General features: G+C 41.4%; 1 protein-coding gene across 4 annotated transcripts in view; it reads right to left on the reverse strand.

The window, feature by feature from the left end:
* The window catches only part of LOC101161704 (uncharacterized), a 46,848-nt gene that overhangs the window by 1,853 nt on the left and 21,773 nt on the right, over positions 1-23,222 (reverse strand). For 2 of the 4 annotated variants that reach the window (XM_011477219.4, XM_078944197.1), the window contains exons 4-21: positions 19,128-19,273; positions 18,951-19,046; positions 17,412-17,533; positions 16,467-16,575; positions 16,161-16,269; positions 15,216-15,310; positions 12,728-12,842; positions 11,935-12,207; positions 10,425-10,523; positions 10,150-10,334; positions 8,961-9,042; positions 6,503-6,570; positions 5,207-5,314; positions 4,769-4,870; positions 3,401-3,539; positions 2,451-3,238; positions 1,734-2,376; positions 225-828 (exon numbers count right to left, since the gene is read on the reverse strand). In XM_011477219.4, the coding sequence (XP_011475521.1) occupies positions 225-828; positions 1,734-2,376; positions 2,451-3,238; positions 3,401-3,539; positions 4,769-4,870; positions 5,207-5,314; positions 6,503-6,570; positions 8,961-9,042; positions 10,150-10,334; positions 10,425-10,523; positions 11,935-12,207; positions 12,728-12,842; positions 15,216-15,310; positions 16,161-16,269; positions 16,467-16,575; positions 17,412-17,533; positions 18,951-19,046; positions 19,128-19,273 (3,883 nt within the window). The remainder of the gene's footprint in view (positions 1-224; positions 829-1,733; positions 2,377-2,450; positions 3,239-3,400; positions 3,540-4,768; positions 4,871-5,206; positions 5,315-6,502; positions 6,571-8,960; positions 9,043-10,149; positions 10,335-10,424; positions 10,524-11,934; positions 12,208-12,727; positions 12,843-15,215; positions 15,311-16,160; positions 16,270-16,466; positions 16,576-17,411; positions 17,534-18,950; positions 19,047-19,127; positions 19,274-23,222) is intronic. The other 2 variants (XM_004066030.5, XM_078944204.1) reach the window with 1 other exon arrangement.

The raw sequence follows: 23,222 nt of genomic DNA on the forward strand, positions 1-23,222 counted from the left end.
AACAAGTGAAACTCCTGGGATTTCCTGTTATCAGGCGCTGTACTGTCCTTATAGGAATGTGCTAACCGCTGAAGCACTAGAAACTCTGATGCTTAACTCATGAGTGTCATATATTTTGAAGCCAAAGGGAAATTCTTTGATTTAACAACCAACAAAAATCCCCAAATAGTTGCAAACACTGCAAAAAAAAAGTTGCGAAAGATTTATTAAAAGGAAACACTCACTCGTTTTGCTTGTCCTCTTCTTTGATTTGATGCTCCACAGCTTGCAGAGCTGCAGCTAAGGAGGCACTGGTCTCCTCTAAACGGTGCTGAGCCTCCCCCTCCTGCTCTTCCTCCTCCTCTTGACTTTCTTCAACTCCTTTAGCCCCTTCAACCCTCAACAGCTTTCTCTCCACTGTCGCCAGGGTCTCATCCACTGATTTCTTCCTCTCCTCCTCCTGTGCTTGTCTCTTGTGCTCCCTTTCTTTCCTCCTCTCCTCCTCCTCCTCTGCTTCTCGCCCCCCCAGCAGGTCAATAGACAGACCAGCAATGGAGGAACGTGGAGGCTTGACGGGGTGTGGCGAAGGAGTGGAAGGACTCTGAGCCGGGGAGGGAGAAGTGGGAATGAGCCCAGGAGTGAGGGAAAGGGCAGACGGGGTGTCAGGAGCTGGAAGTGGGGCAACAGTTGAAGGAGACGGGGGTTTGTGGGTTGGGGTTGGGCTGGCTGCAGCTGGGCTCGTAGCAGCGGGACTCGAACTCACGGAGGCTGACGCTGGTTTTCCTGGCTTAGGTGCCGTTGGAGGCCCACGCGGTTTCGGGGACACAGGGGGAGGAACTCGCTTTGGCTCTGAGCAGATAAAAAGAAAAAAACAGAAATTTTGTCACAATATTTTGAGATAGTAAACTTAGTTTAGTATACTGTACTGCATTTTTCAGAGTATTTTTTGCAGTTTGGCCAGGGATGTGACTTACTCTCAGGAGCGATTTATTGTGATTTATAAAAGAAAAATTTGGCCTCGTATTTTTGTCATTTTTCCAGTAACAACCAGTTGTCCTCTAGCACTTGTTTCCAGCTAACAACAGCTAGAGAGCAACTGTCAGTATGCATGTCAGTATTTGCTACTGAAGCTTGTTTTTATTTTTTCCTTTTGGACCAATGCAGGACAGCAAATCATCAGACTGGGTTACAGAGAGAAAGAAGAACCGCTGATAGCGACGTCATTCAGACGCAGCTGCTATAGAAGTAGAGGGTAAACATTGCTGTAAAAAAAGACTGAATGACGGCATGGACCCAGATATGGTGACGTGATTATCCATACTTTTGTAAAGCTTTTCAAAACAAATAAGTCTGATCTCTCAACATCAACTGTTTCTTCCATGCTTTATAAATGAGATATAGTTCCATGTGGTGATGAAAAACGTGACGGTAGTTTCTCCCACACACAACTGGAGCATCAAGTCTATGAACTCATTTTTTGGACGAGCATTGAACATCGAATTTGTGTCAAAGAGAGGCAGCGGATGCTAATTTGACACATGAATGCATTCGGTGTGAACGCAGCATTATGGCGGGCTTGGGGGATTTGTTCAGAAGCTTTGCACTTTCTCCCAAAAGTGACTTCTCTAAATGATTTTTTTCTTCTTTATTATGAATTTTTTGGCTTTTGTGACTTATACTCCAGAAATACTAGATAATGAGATAAACTCAGCGACTGTTTGCCGAGGCTGCTGTTGTTCATGAGTTCGTCTCACCTGGACTCTGTGCCGTCTCAGCAGTGTCAGGCCCAGGTATGGGAACTCTGCGAGTTGGAGTAGGAGGATCAGCCTGGGTCTTCTTCAGGTTGACGGAGGGTTTGGGTGAGACTGGTGGCTTTAGAGACTTCCTGGCCTCCATCCACTCACAGCTCTCTTTGCTGGCCTCTGTCCTCTCAGAGGCCTCAGACACTGGCCTTCGCCTCAGCACCACGCCTCCGTTCTGCTGAGGCTCGGCAGCTTGTTTCCTCCCACTGTCAGGAGAATTTAACAGATTGCCGCTCTGAGCGACCCGGTCGTCTTGCCCGGATGTGCGCGGTCTTCGGCGTATCGTGTCCGAGCCAGTTGTCATGGTAATGACGGTGGTTGCACTGGATGTAGGCGCTTCGACATCCGTTGGCGCAGGACGAAGTTTCTTTTTGAGCGTGGCGCTGCCGTCTGCGTTCTCAGTTACCGAGGTGGCGGTGATGGAGCGGGGGCGGGGCTCTGGGCGAGGCTGGACTGGTTGCTGGGGCGACTGCTCAATCTGATCGCCGGGTAGACCCTCGAGTCCACTGATGGTTCTGCGCCGGCTCACAACGCTATCATCCTCAGATCCAAGGCCTCCTGCGCCTGCCTGCCGACGGAGTTGTGGTGGACTAACCTGAAGGTCACAATACTGTTTAAAAAAATAAAGAAAACGTCTAAAATTGTTAGTTAAGCGACACACCCACACACCTGTAGGTAGCTGCTGCCACTGCCCACATTCTTTTGCACGATGGATGTTTCCAGCAGTGCTGCAAGGCTGCGAACGCTCCCAGATGTGCCCTCTGACCTCTCCAAGCTGGCGGAGCTCTGACTTCTTAAAGTGGCTCCCAAGCTGCCACCGTCACTTGCTCGGCGCTCTCGGAAGGTAGGAAGCCCTAACAGCCCTTCCACATGTCCGTCCCCCTCAACATCCCCCCCGGTAATGGAAGAACAGGATCGCTTAGGCGGAGTTGGGGGCCGACCTTTCCGACGAGGGCGGAGTGTGACGGACGACTGGCTACGGTTGACAGTGACATCGTTGGATGCGGCGGCGTGCGTGGAGCTGCTGCGGCACACAGTGGCATATTTAGAGTCAGACTCCGAGCCAATGAGACTGTGAGTCCTCCGTCGCTCCTCCTCCTCGCAAGGCAGCCGAAGCAGCGGCACTGAAGCATCCGCTGCAGCGGAATGGGTGGAAGGTCGCGGCCGAGCCCTTGGAGAAGCATGCTGGGAGCGGACATGTAGAGGGGTCTGCGGCGGGGTCTGCGTCGGGGTGTGGGGCGGGGTTTGTGAGTGAGTTACACCTGGGCGAGGTTTGGCCAGGGGGCTGGGGGCACCCTCCCTCTGTCTCCTTGCCTCCCTACGAGGCTCCGAGGAGGTGCTGCTGCCGCCTGGGCTGGATGGAGATGATGATGGGCTCTGAGGAGGATCTGAGCCACTTTCTCCTCTCTGTAAACCTTTCAGCCGTTTTACTCCCAACATCATCTTCTTTTGATGTCCTAAAATGAGACAGCTGTGTCAATGATTGTGGTTTCTATTTGTTTGAAGAAGAGGAGTTTTTACTAGAATTTTAATTTCTCTTTCCATCTATGCATGTAGATATTATACACACTTAGTCACATTCTCCAATTTCCCATCCTAACAGCATAAATCAACCATACCAAGTTTAGTGATGCCGATCTCCTGCAGATCTTCAAGGCTGATGTCTGAGACAAAGTCAATGTTTTCATATCCATTCTGCACAAGAACTTGGTAGTACTGACTCAGACCAAGGTGAGACAGCCACTCCGCCAGGTTTGCCTGGAAAATGAACATAATCGTGAACACACATTGCTCTACTGGAACCTTCCCAACCACATTCTCAGAGGTCCACCACTGATTCCTCACTTGTGGAAAATTACAAGTCAGACTCCTTTATTCGATTTTTACCTAGAAAATCTTGGGAATTAGCAGCATTCATCCAAATTTCCAATTTCCAAACCTTGATCCTAATCTTTCTGGTCCTAGAACTAAATATAAGGGCGGGGCCTGTCCACACACACACTCAAATGTTATCAACACACCTGCTAGCTGCAGAAATGTCCACATGTCAACATGTACACAAAACAGATAGTGTTCACACACGCATACTTATGCCTTCAAACACCTTCAAACACCTGTGCTCAATTGAGTGTTTATGTTCTTCTAAAATGGATGATGGAATGTGAAAAGAAGGAGGGAGAGTGCCCAGCCATCCCCACCCCAAGACCCCCGCCGCAGTTGATTGCAAAACATTGCCTCCCCTTTTGTGATTCTTTGCGTACTTGTTTGGACCTCCTCAGTTCTTCACTTGTAAAGACTCAATGCATAGTAATAGTGTATGTGTGTCACGTTGTATGTCAATGATCGCTGCAATATATCATCACTGGACAGAGACGGTGTCCCTACTGGTAAATCAAACAATCAATGTTAAAACAGTAAAACTATTTTATAAAATTAAAACAATTTTATGTACACAATGTATGAGTAAATGTATTCATAGACTTGACCTGAGCTCCCTCTTTTTGTATTTCATATTTTTACGCATAGAAAAAAGGACTTATTTTTATTGATCAATGTTTACATTGAAGGCTGCAGGGTGAAGCAGTGGTTAGCACTCTTGCATCACAGCAAGAAGGCCCTGGTTCAAGACCCAGATGGGGGACCTTTCTGTTCTGAGTTTCAGTCTGTCTTTTTTAACATGTTGCAAACAACATTGGGGGTGTCAGGTGTCAGGCACTGTAAAATACGCCAACGCTTCTAACGTGGCTAAAGGGTGGCGTGTTACACATAAGTTCTAGAGCCACTGTGAAGGCAATTAATAAAATCTGACTGACGGATATATCTCTGACTCTTTTGTTTAGCCTAATTCGCCTTACAGTTCGGTGTGCCTAATATATGACACAAGTTCAAAAATAGACCATTCATGATTCTGATGCGCCCCATAGTGTGGAAAATGGGGTAATCCAGATGCTGTGCTTTTAATTGAGTATTTCCAGAGAGAGCCTCACCGGTTTGTGGTCTGGCAGCCAGTCTGTGGACGGCAGCTTGCTTATCTCTGATGTTAACTTCTTCCGATGTCCAGGCTTCATGACCCCAATCGCCGTAAGGTCCTTAAACACAAAGTCCGATTAGTCACGTCATGACTTCACCACTACCAGAGAAGGTGCTTTTGACAACAGTTTGGTTTTGGTTTGATGTTTCTAGATGAAACAAGCCTTTAGGAAACATTCTGTTTGGGACAATCTCTTATGAGTGTCTTTTAGCCTTCAGCCGTGTCATGATTCTGTCTGCTTCAGTAAACGCACACATGTGCAGTGTAACCCAGAGCTTCATGGCAGAGCCGTGCATAAACACAGGTGTGTAAATGAAGAAAAGCCCCAATGGGATGTCAGACTCTCAATGGTGACAGACAAGGGGTTGGGGGCGTGAGGGGGTTGTGGCCTTACCTCAGGGGTCATGCAGCTAATGGTGTCTAGATCATATCCTGCAGTGAGGAAGTGGGTGGTGTAGAACTGCAGCTGAAACTCACCCAGCCACGCCACCACCGCCTGTTTCTAGAACACAGAACACGAAACACAGAACACTGCAACCTCCGACCAGAAGAGTCTCCAGGCCTCTTCTATAGGAGAACAAAGCATGGCAGTGTGCTCCGAAAGGCAGAAAATAGACCTTTGCAAAAAAATAAAATAAAAATGGCACTGAAACGTAACACCACTGGAGTGTGAAAAAGAGGAAGTGCTAGGAGGCAAGCTGCTCTGAAGCACTCGGCAGGGAACCGTTCTGCAGAACTTGATAATTCATGTCATCCATATTCAAGGACAAAATGTGTGCTGCTTGTATAAAATATTTACAAAAATCCCTGTGGGGTTTTAAATAAATCTAAAACTATTTCAAACCGAACTGCTTGTTTTTCAAAAGCAAGCTTTTCTTCAGAAAGCTGAATACATGTCAGAGGATCACATTCTGCCTTCATGATTAATCAGCTTTGTCTTCAGACTGCACCTCTGAGGCTTCATGTCTGTTTATGTACAGTGTAAATGAAGAGAAGGGAAGTAAGGCTCCAAATTTGAAAGACAAAAAAAGAATAAAAAATGCTGTTTCCAAAGAAGCGGGAAGGACTGAACTTGATTAAATCTCTTTTTGCTGACGCTCCCCTCAAAAGGAAAAAGCTCTTCTGCACAGATATTTTGGGTGATTTCCCTGTATCTTATCTGATGGTAGAGTTTTACCACATTTGTCTCAGCTCATTTTGTTGGCATGAGCTGTTCTGATAAAAAGCTATAAATACATTTCTATTAACCTGTATCATATAAAAGAGCGGCAGAAGTCTCTGCGGTAAGATCCTAAAATTACATTGATGACTGAATTGCGAGTAGACCGTCTGCGTTTCACTTTAAGATCAATTTAGCCTTTAAATTATGAAAGTATAAAAATTATAATATCCACTTCTGGTCTTCCAGTTGTCCCCTGGCAACCATAGGATAAATAAAGTAAAAGGTTACTGCTTTGTGTTTACTTTCACAGAACAGTTCTGCCACAGAGCAAAAGCACATGTGTTTGAGAGCAAGGCTGGGGGTGGTGGGATGCAAACAAGACGGCAAATGCTTGTCTCCATGGAGACACACCGGCATCTTCACTTGTTTAGATGCAACATAAAGAACGAACCCCCTCTTTTTTAAAACACTATTATTATGAAGCAGCGGCAAAAAGAACAAAAAAGCTATCTGTCATCAAAAACTTACTTTCCCATCGTCCTCTTCTGCCTTCCGCTCAAACGACCGCTGTTCATGAACTTTGCTGCTAGACGAGCCTTGAAGTTAAAGTGAAAAAAACAACAGGAACGAGTAGAGAAGAAAAGAAAAATGTAGTTATTTTGCTGAAAAGGTTTTGTTACTTTAGTTTAATTTCGCTGAAAGCAATATCACGGCAGCAGATATATTTCATTTTGGTTCACATGGGCAAGCCTTTGATCCAGTTAATATGGCTTGTCTTTTTCCTCATTAATAATTCGGCCATTTATAGCACATTTTTCCTTTGACTAGTTTTCTCATTTACTCATGAAATGGCACGTCGGTGGTGGCAAATTGACACTTTGGGCTGTGTGAAACAGAGATGATTGATCTGTGAATGTGGAGATGCTGTTTGTGGGTTTTAACACCCTCTTCAAAGCTAATGATTAAGGCACAAAAATCAGTTAGGAATGTAAAAGGCAATAACTTCCCATGTGAAATGATCTTTTTTTGAATTATCTAGAAAAAAAAGTATTATTATTTACAATTTTAACAAAACAAAATATCTAAAGCTATGTTCACACCACCCTCAACAACGCACAATCAAGTGGCCACTTCCAATCAAAAGTCTATGTAAACGCAAGAAAACGTTTTTTAAAACTCTTGCGTAAGAGCCCGACTGTTTTCAGGTTGTAAGTACATAACTCGCGGCCATTGAACACACATTGCACGTCAACCAGGTCAAACTTTGACCACTCAAGGACTCGGATTTGGTAGTGACGAATGGATGGCATCCCTTTTTAATTTACAAGAGTGGCAACCCTTGTAAATTGATCTTGGAGCAGAATTGATTGTTGTTTGTGCCCAGCTGAATTAGATGACATCAAGTCTTTCATGTATCGGAATGGAGCTGTGAAAGAAAACGCCTGGAGCAAGGTTCTGCAAATTTGCACTGCTTCGATGTTTCACACCAAGCCTGTTCAGCTGTAGGTAGCAAACATGTACTAATAAATAGAAAAAGAATAAAAAGAAGGAGCCCCTCCCTGCTTGTCCGGTGTGAACATGCGTCACATGCCTGATGTATCCGTAGCACATCCAACACAAAAGTTTTTTTTTTTTTTAAAAGAGAGATTTACAATCCTTTAATAAATCACATTAAAATAAGGACACACTGTACATTAAAAAGAAATAAATCCTAAAGGGTACCCCACTGCGGAGCAAAAACAGTGTGTAAGCCAGTAATCCATCAGAATTGCAACACAATGTTATTTTCATCCCCGATACTACACAGAACTCCCTCCAGAACCCACATACTTTTAAAATTTTGAAGGTCATCGATCAACTTAAAGTAAGCAAATTCAACATTCACACGACTTTTCAGAAGAGAAAAAAACACAAAAAGGAACATACACACAACCAACAGAGAGTAACCGATTTTGCCTCGTTCACCAAATTGCAAGTTTAGCCGTTGCAAAAATAAATGAAGAATGGTGAGTACATGTTTCCTGCGGACCGTATACTTGGGACCAAAAACACAAAGGTTTAAAAAAGCTGCAAAGCTCCACTTTAATGTTGATGGAAAGTGTTTGTGATATTTTTCCCGTTACACCTAAAATGACAATAATCTGTCTCAATATTCATAGACTAAATCGAGGAAGCAAACAGATTTGCAGTTAATGCCCCTAATTTGAAAGAAATCCTGGAGACGGCATCACATTTTCTGTTTTCAGCCCAATGGTCAGCCGGATCTTCCTGCCTGTGTTTTTGTTTGAACGCTGGCGCTTCAGCAGTTCCTCTCCTCATTCATGGTGACACATGACGCCCAGGATCTAACACACTTCATTCTTTGTCTTTATGCAGTGCAAGCAAACATTTAATGCTGCATTTACAGCTTAAAGCTCAGCAGCTCATAGATGAAAGCAAAAGGATTTTACACCCCTCCCAGAAAAAAAAAGAAGAAAAAAAAGATCTGCTTCTGTGTTTTAAATTTGCATGTTACTGCAGCTTTCATTTGTAAAAAAAAAAATGCCTTGAGGAAGTAGATAAAGACAGTGAGAAGAAATGCTGCTGGAGTCTAATATGTACAGACGTGCAGTTTAGACAACCAGGATGAATCAAAGCAAAATGAAAAGGGAAAAGTAGTTCAAACAAGCCCCAAGAGATGCAGGAACTCATTGTAAGTGAAACAACTGTTTAAGCACAGACAGTAAAAAGCTTCCCATAAGGCTTTGCACCTGTGGAGCAGGAAGTTTGCATTTACTTTCTTTTTGGCTTTGCCTCCGACAGCTGATTCTCTTAAGAACGTGTTCTAATAGCACATACTGAAGGAGAAAAAATGTAGACAGAAAATTGTGGTTGATAAATCCAGCCTGATTTCCTCAATTGCAGATTTTTTTTCCAACTGGATTCTTCTTTGGTTAAATACAGCATTTACATAATAGGTTGGTTGTCTTATTTGCGACATTCTTACTTGCTGACAGCTCCACAGACTGTGATTGCTCCAAGAGATGCTCCTTGGCTTTCATCGACTGGGACAGCACCGTGGCTAGGAGCTGAAAGGCACGCATATAACCAGACGCATGAGGGAACATTTAGATTACAGGTCTGAAGTGCACAAAAAACAAAAACTGAATAACAACTCTCCTCCTCCCTGCAACTGACCCATCTGACATTACAAAAAAGAGTTAAAAATCTACTCCAATCAATATTTTGATCTATTTGAAAAGTGTTCCCACTATTCTTTTAGTTATGCTGTTTTTAGCTAAAAAAAAAAAAAAACCTGTGTTTTCTAGGACATAATTTCTGCAGAGCGGCATTACTTCATTAGAAATTCACATCTGAATGGTCGGCGGGACTGTTGGAGCAGAGCAAGTCCACCCCCACTTCCTGTAATCCATCTGTTTACACTTTTTCCTGCTAGCTTACTGCCCCTCATACCCCCAAGTTAACATTACCGTCGCAACAACAAAGTCGAGCAATATCCGATATTTAAGATTTTTCTATGTAATAAATACAAACTTTTTCAAACAATACTTTTCCTCCATCCCTGATTCACAGTGATTTGTGTAAAGAAATACTTAGAAATGTAATTTTAAGCTTTATTACAATTTTCATCAGAGTGGGTCTTTAAAGCACATTTTACTTCTGCAATTAGATGTTTTAGGTACTTTCTTTTGAATGCAAAATAATAATTGGAGAGCAGATGTGCAGGATAAAGCCAGTTCCTCACTACAAACACGTCTTCTAAAATTAAAGTTGTTAAAACCAAACTTGCCAGTCTGGCTGTGATCTCTCAACTTCTGTTTATCGTTTCATGTGTCCAATGTTTTTTTAAACTATAATCTGTAATCTTCTAAATGAACGGAATTATTGAGAAAACAACCCGCAACCCACAAATGTGTTCGATTTCACTTTCAGTTTTACTTCTTATAAAGGCAGACAAAGAGAGGCTTGTTGCTGTGTAAAGAGCCATGATTTTGGCACATCTAGTTTGCTGATGGAAAAAAAAGGTGATGTTGATCTCTCCAACGGAAGAACAAACTAAACAGGAAGCAGTCTTGTGGTGAACTTTGTAGAGTTTCTTTCCTGTAAATGTTTTGCCGTTTCCCAGAAATGATCTTCTTGTTAACTGAAGGTGTAGCAGTAACATGATGTCGCACCTTGACTCCTTCTGACTGTGCGTGCAGACCCGGTGCGTTAAGGCCGTGAGTGTTGAGCCCTGTTGTGGGAGCTGGGTGAGGACTTGGTGCGGGTGTGGTTAAAACATGCGTGTTTCCAGAGCTCTGTAAGCTGCTCGAGGACCGGACACTGCCGAGACTCCCCGTGCTGCCGCTGCGCTCTCCACCTGCAAAGGTGAGCGCAGCGGTAAACAAGCAGCAGCACAAAAGAAAACGCAGATTTCTTTTCTTGTTAGACTCCAACTTGGCTTTTTCACCTGCGAGCGGCTTGCGCAGCACCCAGATGTCCTCACTGGTGCTGCTATGTTGTCCCAAAGTGGGAGAACCCTGAGGACTCAGTTCCGCAGTCCTAGAACCTGTCTCATGCACACACACATTCACAGAGACACACACGCGTGTACACACGTTACTGCTACTATTACGGTCAGAGGACTCTAGAGAAAAGGCCTCATTACCACAAACACACTAATTAGCTACACAAACAATCGTGTGTGTTGATGTGTGCAGTTTTATATTTAAGGAGTTAAATGAAAAATGTCATGCAGGCAGATGCACAGACTGCACTCACTCACACACGCATACATATGTATGAATCTACGTCCAATATAAGATTACTGACATTAAAAACAATGCTATCACCTCACAGTGACTGGATGTACACTTATAAGTACTTAAGCACTTATACAGTACAGACCAAAAGTTTGGACACACCTTCTCATTCAATGGGAATGGGAACGTGTGTCCAAACTTTTGGTCTGTACTGTATGTATATATATATATATATATATATATATATATATATATATATATATATATATATATATGTCTGAGATCTCAGTTGTCTAGCTCCAATATGGCAGCATCTGTATTGTGAAGTAATGGCGACTGCATTGACTTAATTTGGTTGGAGCTAGAAGTAAGTCACTTTCCATGGGTGATGTCACACTCACTCAGTCCAGTTCTCACATACAGTCAATGGTTTTAAAGTAAACTTTCAAAGTAAAAGCATGCATTGTCTTAGGAGATATTTCAGTCTATTTAGAAAAGGGTTTTTTCAAAACAGGTCAGCAGAAAGTTGAAGGACTTTCATAGTAAGAGTGTCTCAGTTAATCTTTCCTAAAGCACTCTAACTGAGCTCCTGAATGCTCTGTTTGACTGCACTTATGACAGCTTTTTCTGCGTCAAATCAGCACAGATTTTCCTTGGGTTGCTTTGAATTTTCTTTTCCAATTAAACACTGTTTACTTTGGGAGTTCTAATTAATAACTTTTTTATATCGGAATCAACAACATTTGTATTAATTTAGCCATTAAAGCATTGTGATTTTATGATTTTTAAATTTTATTTGAAATACATATGAGGACAAACATAACAGTCAAAGATTAAGGCCATTCATTCATTATGTGTGCCCGAACATTTCAAATTCTTTATGTAAATCTTATTTTTACATGATGGCGAAGTTATAAAAAAATCCATCTGTGGCTGAGGAATAACCCTAAAAGGACAGTTCACTCAGATTATAAGTAAATGTTTTAAAATAACAAAAAAGTCAAATTTGTTTCAACAATCTTTTGAACAAATCAGATTTGTTATTATATTTTGCACTATTTTGCAAATGGAAATAGATATTTTTTTTAAATGCCAATAATGGTCATTGTCATCTGGGTGAACTGAACCTTTACTGGCACATTCAGCAAAAAGCTGACAGACGTGCTGCTTTGTGAAAAACCATAAAAAAGATGCTTATCTGTGATTTACAGTATGTACCTGTCTGACTCTGCTGCTCCTGAGAAGTGGAGAGAGGAGGAGAAGAGGACAGAGGAGGAGTAGACAGAGCAGGAGGAGAGATGGGCAGAGGGACATACCCGAATGAGGAGAAGCGAGGGAGGGACTGTGCGTTGAGATGGAGGGGAGGAGGATGAGGCAGATGCAATGGGAGGACTTTGGAGGGGGGGTATGAGTTCCCGTTAACCGAGGCAATGGGACAGGGGTTTGGCCTGCGGAGCAGGAGGGTGTGGCACTGGTGGGATGGGGAGTGACCTGGACACAGGCCAGTGGGGAGGGTGCAAAACAACAACAACAACAACACAACAAAAACTGATCAGTCAACCAGAAACAAAATAAGTCTAATCAGAAAATACAAAAATTAATAATAACGGATACAAATCAAATCAGGAGAACACAACACAGCCATATATCCTCAAGGAATATATCTGGAAAAATCAAAATGTGTTACTACCTTAAAAATGAAGCAAACAACTTAAACAAAAGCAGAACAATCTAATGAAGCATGTTATTTTAAATATGAGAGGTTATTAAAATGAAGGCAAGTAACAGAAGGATCAGAACTTTAAAGGAGTGGGGGAGCGGAGTAACGGCCAGCAGAGGACAGTTGTTGATCAGTGAAGATGATGGACAGGAAAATGATTTGTTTACAGCTGCTGCTAACTACAACTACTGGCTAACCGTAGCTACAGAGCAGCTGCTAAACTCACGCATGCAGAGGCACACACATCCACCCGCCCATACACAAACCCACAGCTGTGATGTGGGTGGTCACCTGCCCTTTTGATGACTTCCACCATATTAGAGGGGAAGTAGCCCACACGGTCATTTCCTGTGCGGTTGTCATGAATGCAGCCTTTCCACCGGCCGTCAGAGTGCTGCTCCAAGACCTACACACACAAATGGACACACGCACACAGACATTTGGACACCAATCAATCACGTACATGATGACAATCAGTCTAAATGCCAATAGTTTGACTTAACTTTATTTATAGAAAAAGAAAAATCTGCTACTAAGAATCGGGGGGAATGTCCTAAATAGCCAGAAGGTGTTGGAGTTACGATTCTAGAGGGGTGCCCAAATCCAGGCCTCGAGGGCCAGTGTCCTACGTTTTTTCCAACCATCCTGCTATTGAAGCCTCTTATTGGCTAAACACACCTGATCCAGGTCATCAGCAGCAGCAGATGATGGGGCGACAGTGGCTCAGGTGGTTGAGCGGGTCATCCAATGATCAAAGGGTTGGCGGTTCGATCCCTGCTCCCACCAGCCAAAATGTCGTTGTGTCCTTGGGCAAGACACTTCACCCTCCTTGCCTCCAGTGTGGTTCCACTGGTGTGTGAATGCGCATGAATGATCCCGGCGACGGTCAGAGGGGCCGTAGGCGTGAAATGGCAGCCACGCCTCTGTCAGTCTGCCCCAGGGCAGCTGTGGCTACAACCGTAGCTTACCATCACCAAGTATGAATGAGGAGTGAATGAATAATGGACATAATGTAAGCGCTTTGGGTGTCTTGAAAAGCGCAGATAAATCCAATCCATTATTATTTTTATTATTATAAGGCAGGATTTCTGGAAAACTAGCAGGAGGCCGGCCCTCGAGGCCTGGATTTGGGCCGTTCTAGAACATATATCAAATGAGATAGTTCTAGTTCTAATGTTGACTTTCATGATCATATATTTTATACCTTATTCTCTGTTGTTTAATTTAGTCATGGGTAGCATGCTAATGTTAGCAGTGTTTACATTTTGTTACGACCTAATTCCTTTACTACTCCCTAACCCCTAAAAGACTATATAGTACTGGACTGTCTGGTGCCCTGGATTTTAATTTGGACACATTTATAGCTTTTTGTTTTTTAAATGTCGCCCATTTGCCAAAGTAAAAACCTAATAAATATGAACATTTTGAAAAGTCTATTTATGAATCCACTGTGTTCTGATGATGAAAACTTTGATGATTTTTAATATTTCCAATGACAAACTGTTCAAGTGCAATGCATTGTGGTCTATATTCACCAATTTAGTCAGCATCAATGCATGCTAGTTTCTCGCAGAGACTTCTGGGAAATTTCCAGGGCACTGGATTTTGGAATTTCATGCTATGTCTGAATTCCCTCCTTACTCCCAAACTACTAAGAAACAATATAGTGCAGGACCATCTAGTGCCCTGGATTTTTGAAAGCAATTTAGACATCGTGCTCGCTACTTTAAAAAAAAATTAATGATGTCACAGATTTCACAAAGTTAAAATCTAATAAATATAAACATTTTACGAAAACTATTTATGAATCCACTGTGTTCAGATGATGAAACATGGATGGTTTATAAAAAACATAAATTGAAATAATTTTTTTTGCAAAAATTGTTCAAGCGCAATGCATTGTGGTCTATTTTAGCCAATCTAGTGAGCATTAATGAACACTGGTTTTTTTGCAGAGACTTCTGGGAAAATTAAAGTTCATTTTAATTTGAAGTTCGGACCTCTGTCCGAATTCCTTCACTACTCACTATATAGTGCACTATATAATGAGTAGTGAGTAGTGGAGGAATTCGGACACAACACTAGATTTGGAAACCCCAACAAAATGGCAAAATGTGCTACATAGGGCACTGAATAGTGTGCAATGAAGGAATTTGGACATAACCTATGAGGTTATTGTCTAGCTAGCTTACTGTTAGTATAATCTAGCTAGTGTGTATCTAATTAGCATACTAGTCCTAGCTTGGGCATTGTCCAAATTGATTTGAACAAAATTCTAAAAACAATTCGTACTAAGCCCATTTAGTGTTCAATGAGATATGGAAAATCTTAATATTTTTAAAAGTTAACTTAAAATTATTATGGAATTCCAATGTTTTTTTCATTGTGTTTGCTTAAAAAAGAGCTACAAAATGCAGCATGAGTGGACCAAAAATATCCTACTGGGTTATCAGTTTTGTCAGTTTATCAGAATCTGGGACTTTAATGAAGCACAAAATTCCATGATTGTTTGTTGCTTGCCCCAAACAGAGACTCAGCGACCTTTATAAAAAAAAATTGTCAAAACAAATACAGAAAGAACTTGCACGTTTATTCTTAGACAGGTTACTTTACCCAAAATGTGTGATTACCCAAATAACAACCGTGGTTATCATGGTAGTCATCCCCAATATTTCTATTAATCAGCAACAGCTAATGGAACATCATCCAAAGCTTTGGGTTCTTGAATTGTACACCTCGGCCATATGCAAATATTTAGGGGACAAATAGATGCCTGTACCGTGATAATGTCTCCCGCTTTGATGTTGAGGCTGGTAAGGTCATAGTTGTTGCAGTAGTCTTTCAATGCTCGCACCTGCATTGCAGCTGATGCATCTATGGGACAAGAGAGCAGACCGGAAGATGGAGAGAAACACAGCAGCTGTGAGAGGTCCGCATGTCAGCTACAAAAGGATTTGGTGTAGATATGAATAAAAACAGACCCATCTACAGCCACACAATTAAAAAATAACCTTTTTAGCTCCACAAATACGAAAACTAATTATGATGTAATAACCTAATTATTAACCCAGTAACTGTTCATTTGTGCTTCTCTCCTAAAAATTGCTTTTCCTATTTTCTCACATTCAGTATTGTTCTACAACTTAGAAAAATATACATTTTTAAGCAGGATGTGTGACAAGTAAAAATAAGACTACTCAAGATCCTCTTTCAGCTCCTGCCGACTATCAGTCAGGAGAGGTTTGTGCAGCTCAGGCTGGTTCAAAGATTCTGTTTTGCTATTAACCTCTTAAGACCCGAGAAAATTTTTGAGGAAACCACAGTTAAGGAAAATGTATTACTGTGTAAACATAATGAAAAATTTGATATCCACCCATGTGGACACCAATTCTTTGGAGGTAAAATCAGAACAAAAAAAGTTTAGTGGGAAATCTGGTTTTGCAAAAGGACAGTAAAATATTTCTCAAAAACTACAAATGTCTAAGATCAAATCCTTCTCTAACACAGAAAAGACAATTTGGAATTTAAATTGACAAGAAAGATAAATGCTATACATCCCTAAAAACATTGCAGTTACATGTGCTTTAGTCTTATTTTAAGTACTCTTTTGATTCTTTTGCTTCAGACTCAGTAAGATTATAAATCTTTTGATTTTTGTAAAAACAGGAAGGATTTTTAACATGTGTCGTATTTGAATTTGAGGACGTGCGCTTCACGCCCTGACCTCTGAGTAGCTGTTTGATCTCCCGGCTGGCTTGTGTGGTGGTAAACTGGTTAACAATGTCCAGAGCTGTTTGACTCAGAGTGTTCCTCACTCCGGCACTGATGCCACTCTGGAAAGAGGCAGAGAACAAATCTAATTAAAGCTGCATTCTTAAGTGATTTAAGCTGAAAGCAGAGGCAAGGATCAGCTGAAAAAGGTTAACAAACACTTTAATGCTAAGTTGTCTCAGGCGCTTCTTCAGATCAGTTCGTTGAAATAAAAAATGTTGTGGGTTAAACTTGTTTGAAATAAAACTGATAGACTTACGTCCAGCAGCAGTCGCACTACCTCTGTCTTCCCACAGAGGGCAGCCTGATGCAGAGCGGTGCCACACTCTGACTGTCTGTTGATATCTATGCCAGCCTGAATGAGCAACCTGCAACACCACAGGATAATGAGATTAACCTCAATTAAAACTCATTCATAGCATAATTTAATCAAAATAATAAGCACAGATTAGCTGAAGACAGAATGTATACAAAAAAATAGACTAACAATGACAAGAATACCAAATACAAATTGAATTTTGTCATCCACTTTGAAGTTTAAAATGTAACGACACTGCAACGTCTGTATAAAAGCTGTTGACAGCTTTTTTTTTCCACAGCAGACTGTGGGGGGGTTTCTGCTTCTGAGTGATAGCAGCTTTGAGTTGACCAGACAGAAAGCACAGCGGAGCAAAGAGAAACGAGGTAAATAAACTACAGACCACGCAGGGTCAACCTTAAGCCGTGAAGATACTATCTAGACAACATTTCAACAGAAACCACGCCAAATGGTCCAGGGGTTGCTGATTTTCATTTTAAAGAAATGACTTGTACAACACAAGCGTTGAAGCAGCTACTTGTCTCAAAAACAGGGGAGAAATGTCATAATTTCAAGAGTTAAGCTGAGTGAATAGTGTCCAGTGGCAAAAGACAGAATGGGCTGTTGGCGCAAAACATGCAAATTAACGAAAAGGTAAAAATATAAAATAAAAAATGTTTAAAAAAACTGAAACTTGTTTTGTGGAGTTGCAATAATGAAAGCGTTACAAAAGCCGCCGCTTTTCCAGTTTAGACTTTTAAACTTTTGAGTTATTACTTTCCAAATAATGCTCAATATACAAGTTTACATTATTTGCTCACATAACCCTTGTCAGACTTGCAAAAAAGAGAGACTGCATGACGACAGTCTGGGGGAAGGCAGAGTGAAAGGAGGAAATGCTCAGACCGTATAACGTCTATGTGTCCGTTTTTGGCGGCGAGGTGCAGAGGCGACACGCCATTGGGGTCAGAGGGTTTAGGCTCCAGCATGGCTGCACACATGTTGCTGCTGAGGAGGAGCTGGACGACCTGAAAACACAAACAGATCCACACAGTTTTGGACTCCACATGCGTTTCAGATTGAGCAAAACTCAGGTGTCAGACTCCTAACAAGAACCAAGAGGAGGCAGCACGCCACACCTGCTTTAGCCTCCTCCTTAGCTTTCCAATATGTTAAAAAAATCTTGTTTTTTTCCTCACATTATTGTAAAAAAATGATAATCATGCATTAAAAGTTGAACTGCTTTTGCTTCTAGCAGTGTGTTTTGGGGCACTGGCAGAGGACCCTTGAGGCTTTTTTTTAAAGTCAACTCTGCACTGTATTTTTTTTGGAGTATAAGTCATGTTTTTCTTTGCATAGTTTGTCCTGGGTGCTACCTATGTTCAGGAGCGACTTGTTTGTTGTTTTTAAAAAATTAAATATGGGCTCATATATTTATGATTTTCCCAATAACAACCGGTTTCCCTTCAGCTGTTGTTTCCCAATATCAACCACTAGAACGCACTGAATTTGAGTGTGCCATTATTTGCTACTGACAGCAACGCAGAAGAAGCGCCGTGCAAAGCAAATACGGAGAAGAGTCTGATTGTTCCCCTCTTGAACGCTACGGGAGAATCCTGTTTATGAACACATTTTTGGACAAGTATTGAGCATCAAATTTGATGTGTATCGAAAGAGGCAGTGGAGGTGAATTTGATTTATGAATTGTGTTTGGTGTGAAAGGAGCATTACGCCGGGCTTGTCGGATTTGTTCAGAAGCATCCCTGTTTGCTCCCAAAAGTGCGACCTATACTCTGGAGCGACTTATTTATGATATTTTCTTCTCAATTGTGCATTTTTTGGCTCCAGCGACTTAAACTTTTGTCAGACTCCAAAAATTTTGGAGCCTATTGAATAACAAAATGATTATGTTGCTTTAACGTCTTTTTGAAGGAGCACAGACATCTGCAGGTTCTGCAGATGTTCTGCAAGAGAGCGAAAAAAAAAAACTATACAAAGCTAAAAAAAAAGTATTTGCGGAGCTTTTACATGAGAAAAAAAAAACATGAATAAGATTTAATGTTGCTGCATCATTGTAGTGTTTGTAGTGTAGTGCATCAGTGTATGAAAGGTCAGGTATGCAAAGAAATCCTTTAGGCCTACATTGGCATCACTTTTGCTTATCTCACCTACCTAAGGATTTCTGAAGATACCTAAAAGCCTGTCCTGATGTAGTGAGATCTCAGATTGTTATCTAAACACCAAAATGAAAGGATTTGTGGGAAGCAAGCCAAATCCACAGACACCCCACCCCCATAACCCCCATGACCCAAATAATCCACAGGATTTGTTCTGGTGTCAAACACCAAAAAAGCCCCCTAGATGCCATAAAGCATGTAAACATGTTTTGTTTTTTTAATAAATGTTAGGTGAATAATAAAAAATGATGTATGCATGTGTACTCACTCCAACTCGCCCGAATTCACAAGCGAGGTCCAGTGGCGTTTTCCCAGCAGCGTCTGAGATGCATGGGTTGGACTGGTGTTGCAGCAGCATCTCTGACTGTGACACACGCATGTACACACGTTATTGCACTTACTTCGTATAATCACATAAGAGTCTCACACACACACACAGTGTTACCCCATCATAGTGTCCATGCTGAGCTGACAGGTGGAGCGGGATCTGTCCTTCATCTGACTGCCCGTTGACTGATGAGCCTGCCTTCAGCAGCATTTTCATTGGCTCACTCTTTCCCTGCCATGCAGCGTAATGCAGTGGGCGCATTCCTGCACACACACAAAACATAGATTTAGAAATATTAAAGTCCCACATCAATCCTCTTTTGATCTTTTGTAAAAGAAACTTGTATTATTTTCTAGAACATAGTTTCTGCAGTAGTTTATTGGAAATTCACCTTCGATTGGTGGGCAGGACTGTTGGCCTGCCCTTATTTCCCATCATCTCTTTGATAACACTATCTCCTGCTACCTTCAGCCCCTCACACCCCTACCCCACATTAACGGTACAACAAAAATGGCCAGCAATATTGGAGCTACCTAGACATCCAGTTCTGAGCCAGATGCCAGCTCAGTTGAGGAAAACAAAGACGTTCATCAAGGATCTATTTGTCTGCACGTGGATTCATCAGAATGGAGCGGAGCAGGGAGCTTGCTGTTTGTGGTTGTTGGTTTATCTACAAACCTTTCCTCGCTGCAATTTTTCGTCTTCTTCTGATTCACAACGATTTGAATAAAGAAATACTAAGAAATTGAATTTTAATGTTAATTTTCTTTATATATGTCCTCCATCATGAGAAAAATGCCACAAGAAGATGTTAAAAACACCAAAAAACACAATTTTCATCAAAGTGGGTCTATAAACAAATGTAAATTTAAATTAAAAAAAAAACCTCAATACTTTGATATCTAACAGAATATTCTTTTTAGCAATCTACTGAAACCTGTGAGTAATGGTTCGGCTGAGAAAATACCATGAAATCCCAAAAGGAAGAATTCAAACAGTTACATTATGGTGCGCAAACGGCTTTATTTATTATCTTGCAACATGATCAGCCTGTTTGGCCTGTCCTGTTTGACCAGGGTTTGGCAGCCATCACTTTGACCCTCTTGGAAAAGAAATCCTGCAGTACTTGATTCTCTTTACCCCCTTGTAACCTCCAGAAATACTCTGCACCAGCGTTTTACTCTGGCATTTGAGCCAAACAGCCTCTAAACAAAGGGCAAGGAATCCCAATCACTGCCTTGACGTGATCTCAGAGGACGTTGCAGAAAAATGTAGGACACTTCACATTTCAATGGAACTAGAGGAAACACGACAATGCAAAGAGGTCAAACAATGAAACGAAGAGAAAAGTTGTGTCCAGCTGGTGCAGCCAGAGGACGTCACACTCCACTTTACAGCCGCAGCTGCACTAGCAGTGGTAGCATTTCACATCGACCCAAAACCCATGAAGTCTCGATAGCATAGATGAGCCTCTCTGTGAAGCGGAATAAAGCCCTTCAGGGTCAGATGGTCTGTGAGAAATCTGATTCAAAGTGTTGTGATGGGAAAAAAAAGACTTGCACCAGCTGTAGGAGCTACACACACACATGTGAGGACAAATCACATGTAGAATTGACCAAAAGACTCTGTTCTTCTGAGCAACTGGACCTTAAAAGGTTGATCTAGAAGATGTTGCTTGGTCATGTGAGAAGCTTCTTCACTTCTAACTGCTGAGGGAGGATCAAGATGTTTTATGGTCTGACTATTCCAGAAGTGTGACAAAAAGGTACATATCTACATGGAGTAGAAGGACATGTCAACAACTTGGTGATGACCAGAATTTTAAACGGGACTCCAGTCTCCAGAGCAAAGATCTTACAAACAGGACTGTACATAGGAGACAGGAAATGGCTCAAACCCTTCAACCCCACCTCTGTTGAGAGTTGGTTTCTCCATTTGAACATAGATGGCCTCCTGAACTCCTCTACCAAACCATCTGCCATTTCAGTCCTTTATCGTCTCTCAGTGGCGGACTTAGCAGTTTGGGGGCCCCAGCCGAACATGAAGTCCTCTGCAGCCGTTGTATTCATTTTTTTTTATCCCTACCTTTTAGGGTGCAACGTCAAATAGCTTCCTTACTGGCCCACTTTTAAAGAACGTTAATATCAAGAATGCAAATGTTTTGATAAGAATTTATAAAGGGAAATTACATTTCAATTTTAAGGAGATGTTGTTTATATTGTGTACATTCATTTCACTTGGAAAAACATTGCATTTAATAAATGGACCAATTTGTTAATCCCTCACATCCTAGAAGGAACTAGTGATAATTTTTCTGTCTTTAATTTGTCAGGTTTTACTTAAGAGGACAAAAGAAAGAAATTTTTTATTCTGTTCTTGTTTTTCCTATTTTATCTTTCTTCCACCTCTTTTCACAACCCTACGCTTCATTTGATCACTTTATAAAAATTGCTTTAAATCATCATTTAATCTCTGCCAGTGTTGCTAGATAGAGTTACAGTTTTCCAGCCTAAAAGTCATCCAAAGACCACCAGACCCAGCAAAAATATTAATCAGTGATTAATAAGCAGCAATTAATCATCCATTTTTTCTAGCTTCCTGCTTTGATTGAATTTCCAACTTTACACATTAAGGATTTTACATCCACCATTTTTGCATTCAGTCAGAGCAAAACATGACATAACAGGACTCCTATTAACTTTACTAATAACCACTAATGTTTTGCTCTAATATTAAGAACAATAAAAAACACTATAGGAGTTCTACTTTAACTTATTAGCCTATCATGACCAAAAGTGGAAATTCTTCTTGTATTTTTACTTTTCATGAATTTAGGTGACAAAAAATATAAGCAAATGTCCTTGTGAAACGTAATAAAGATGAGTTTGATTTTTAAAAACCTGCTCTTGTGAATATAAAATGTCCAAGTATTAAAAAGGAATTTTGTGCAACACCAACAGGAAAGTCCTCCCAAAAACATAAACATATGTTTTCATAAAACAAATGATCTATTGTCTAAATTAGTATAAGACAAAGATCTGTTGTTTTTATTCCTCAGTCTGTCTTTTCAGTGCAGCTTCATGTCAGATCTGACCTAACATATATAAAGAGAGGACATGGAATAAAAAAGTCTAGAATGTAAAAAAAAAGCTTTCCATAGTTAGCATAGGCTGAGTAAACTGAAGGAACAACCAACCCGACTCCACTCAGGATACCGGAATCTCTCCTGCTTCTCTCTCTCAGAGCTTGCAGCCTGTGCTGAAATTAAACAGGAAATACGCAAAGTAGTGATTTTTGAGAATGAAAGTGATTAAATGATTAGAATCAAACTAATAAATTGCATTTATGAAACAGGTTAGTGGAAACATGTTATTTTATAGTTAGTAGACTGCAGGTGAGGAAGACGGCAGGTAAAGCATCTTCCCAGACTGCATTTCCCTGCATGAAACGTATTTCAACCATGAACAAAAAAACTCCCAAACTTATCCCAAATCTAAATTATGTCCATCCACCTAAAGCAGTTTTTGCCCGCAAAGTCAGAATAAAAACCGTCCTATTGAGCTTGAAACTGCTCAGTGTAGCAATGCTGCCTCTGCTAGCTAACTCGCTAACCAAAGGGTTGGCGGATCAATCCCCGCTCTCCCCAGCCAGCTGTCGCCCCCCGAGCGCGGCTAGTCTGCAGCTCACCGCTCCCCCCAGGGGATGGGTCAAAATGCGGAGAAGAAGTTCCCCATTGTGGGATAACTAAAGTATCAATTATTATTAACTTGGAAGCCTCTGGACTTGACTGGAATATACCATTGCTGAAGAAGGACCGGGGAGGAACAAACTCTTTTACATGATCAATCTTTAACCAGTTCAGTGATTTGGGGTGTTTTTCATGACAGAGTTCTATAATGATGGACCTAAAATTTATTTTGGATTCTATTAAGTAATCAGCTTGGGGCCCCTAGAGCGTTGGGGCGAATGCCCACCTTTGCCTAGTGGTAAGTCCGCCCCGTCGCCTTTAAAGAAAGTGACCATTGTCCTTATTTGAAGATGATGAACTGCTGTGTTCTGACCTGATGTGGCTCTTGACCAGTTTTCGTCTCAGTGTATTTAACAGGGATGTTGTGTTTGTTGAAAATCCTTCTGACTTTCTCAGACACCGCTGGCACCTAAGGGAGAACAATGTTCAATGATCTGATGCTCTTCTTCTTCACAGAAGTCCAG

Source organism: Oryzias latipes, chromosome 1 (genome assembly GCF_053564925.1).
Source record: "Oryzias latipes strain Hd-rR chromosome 1, Olatipes_Hd-rR_3.1".
Lineage (NCBI taxonomy): Eukaryota > Metazoa > Chordata > Actinopteri > Beloniformes > Adrianichthyidae > Oryzias > Oryzias latipes.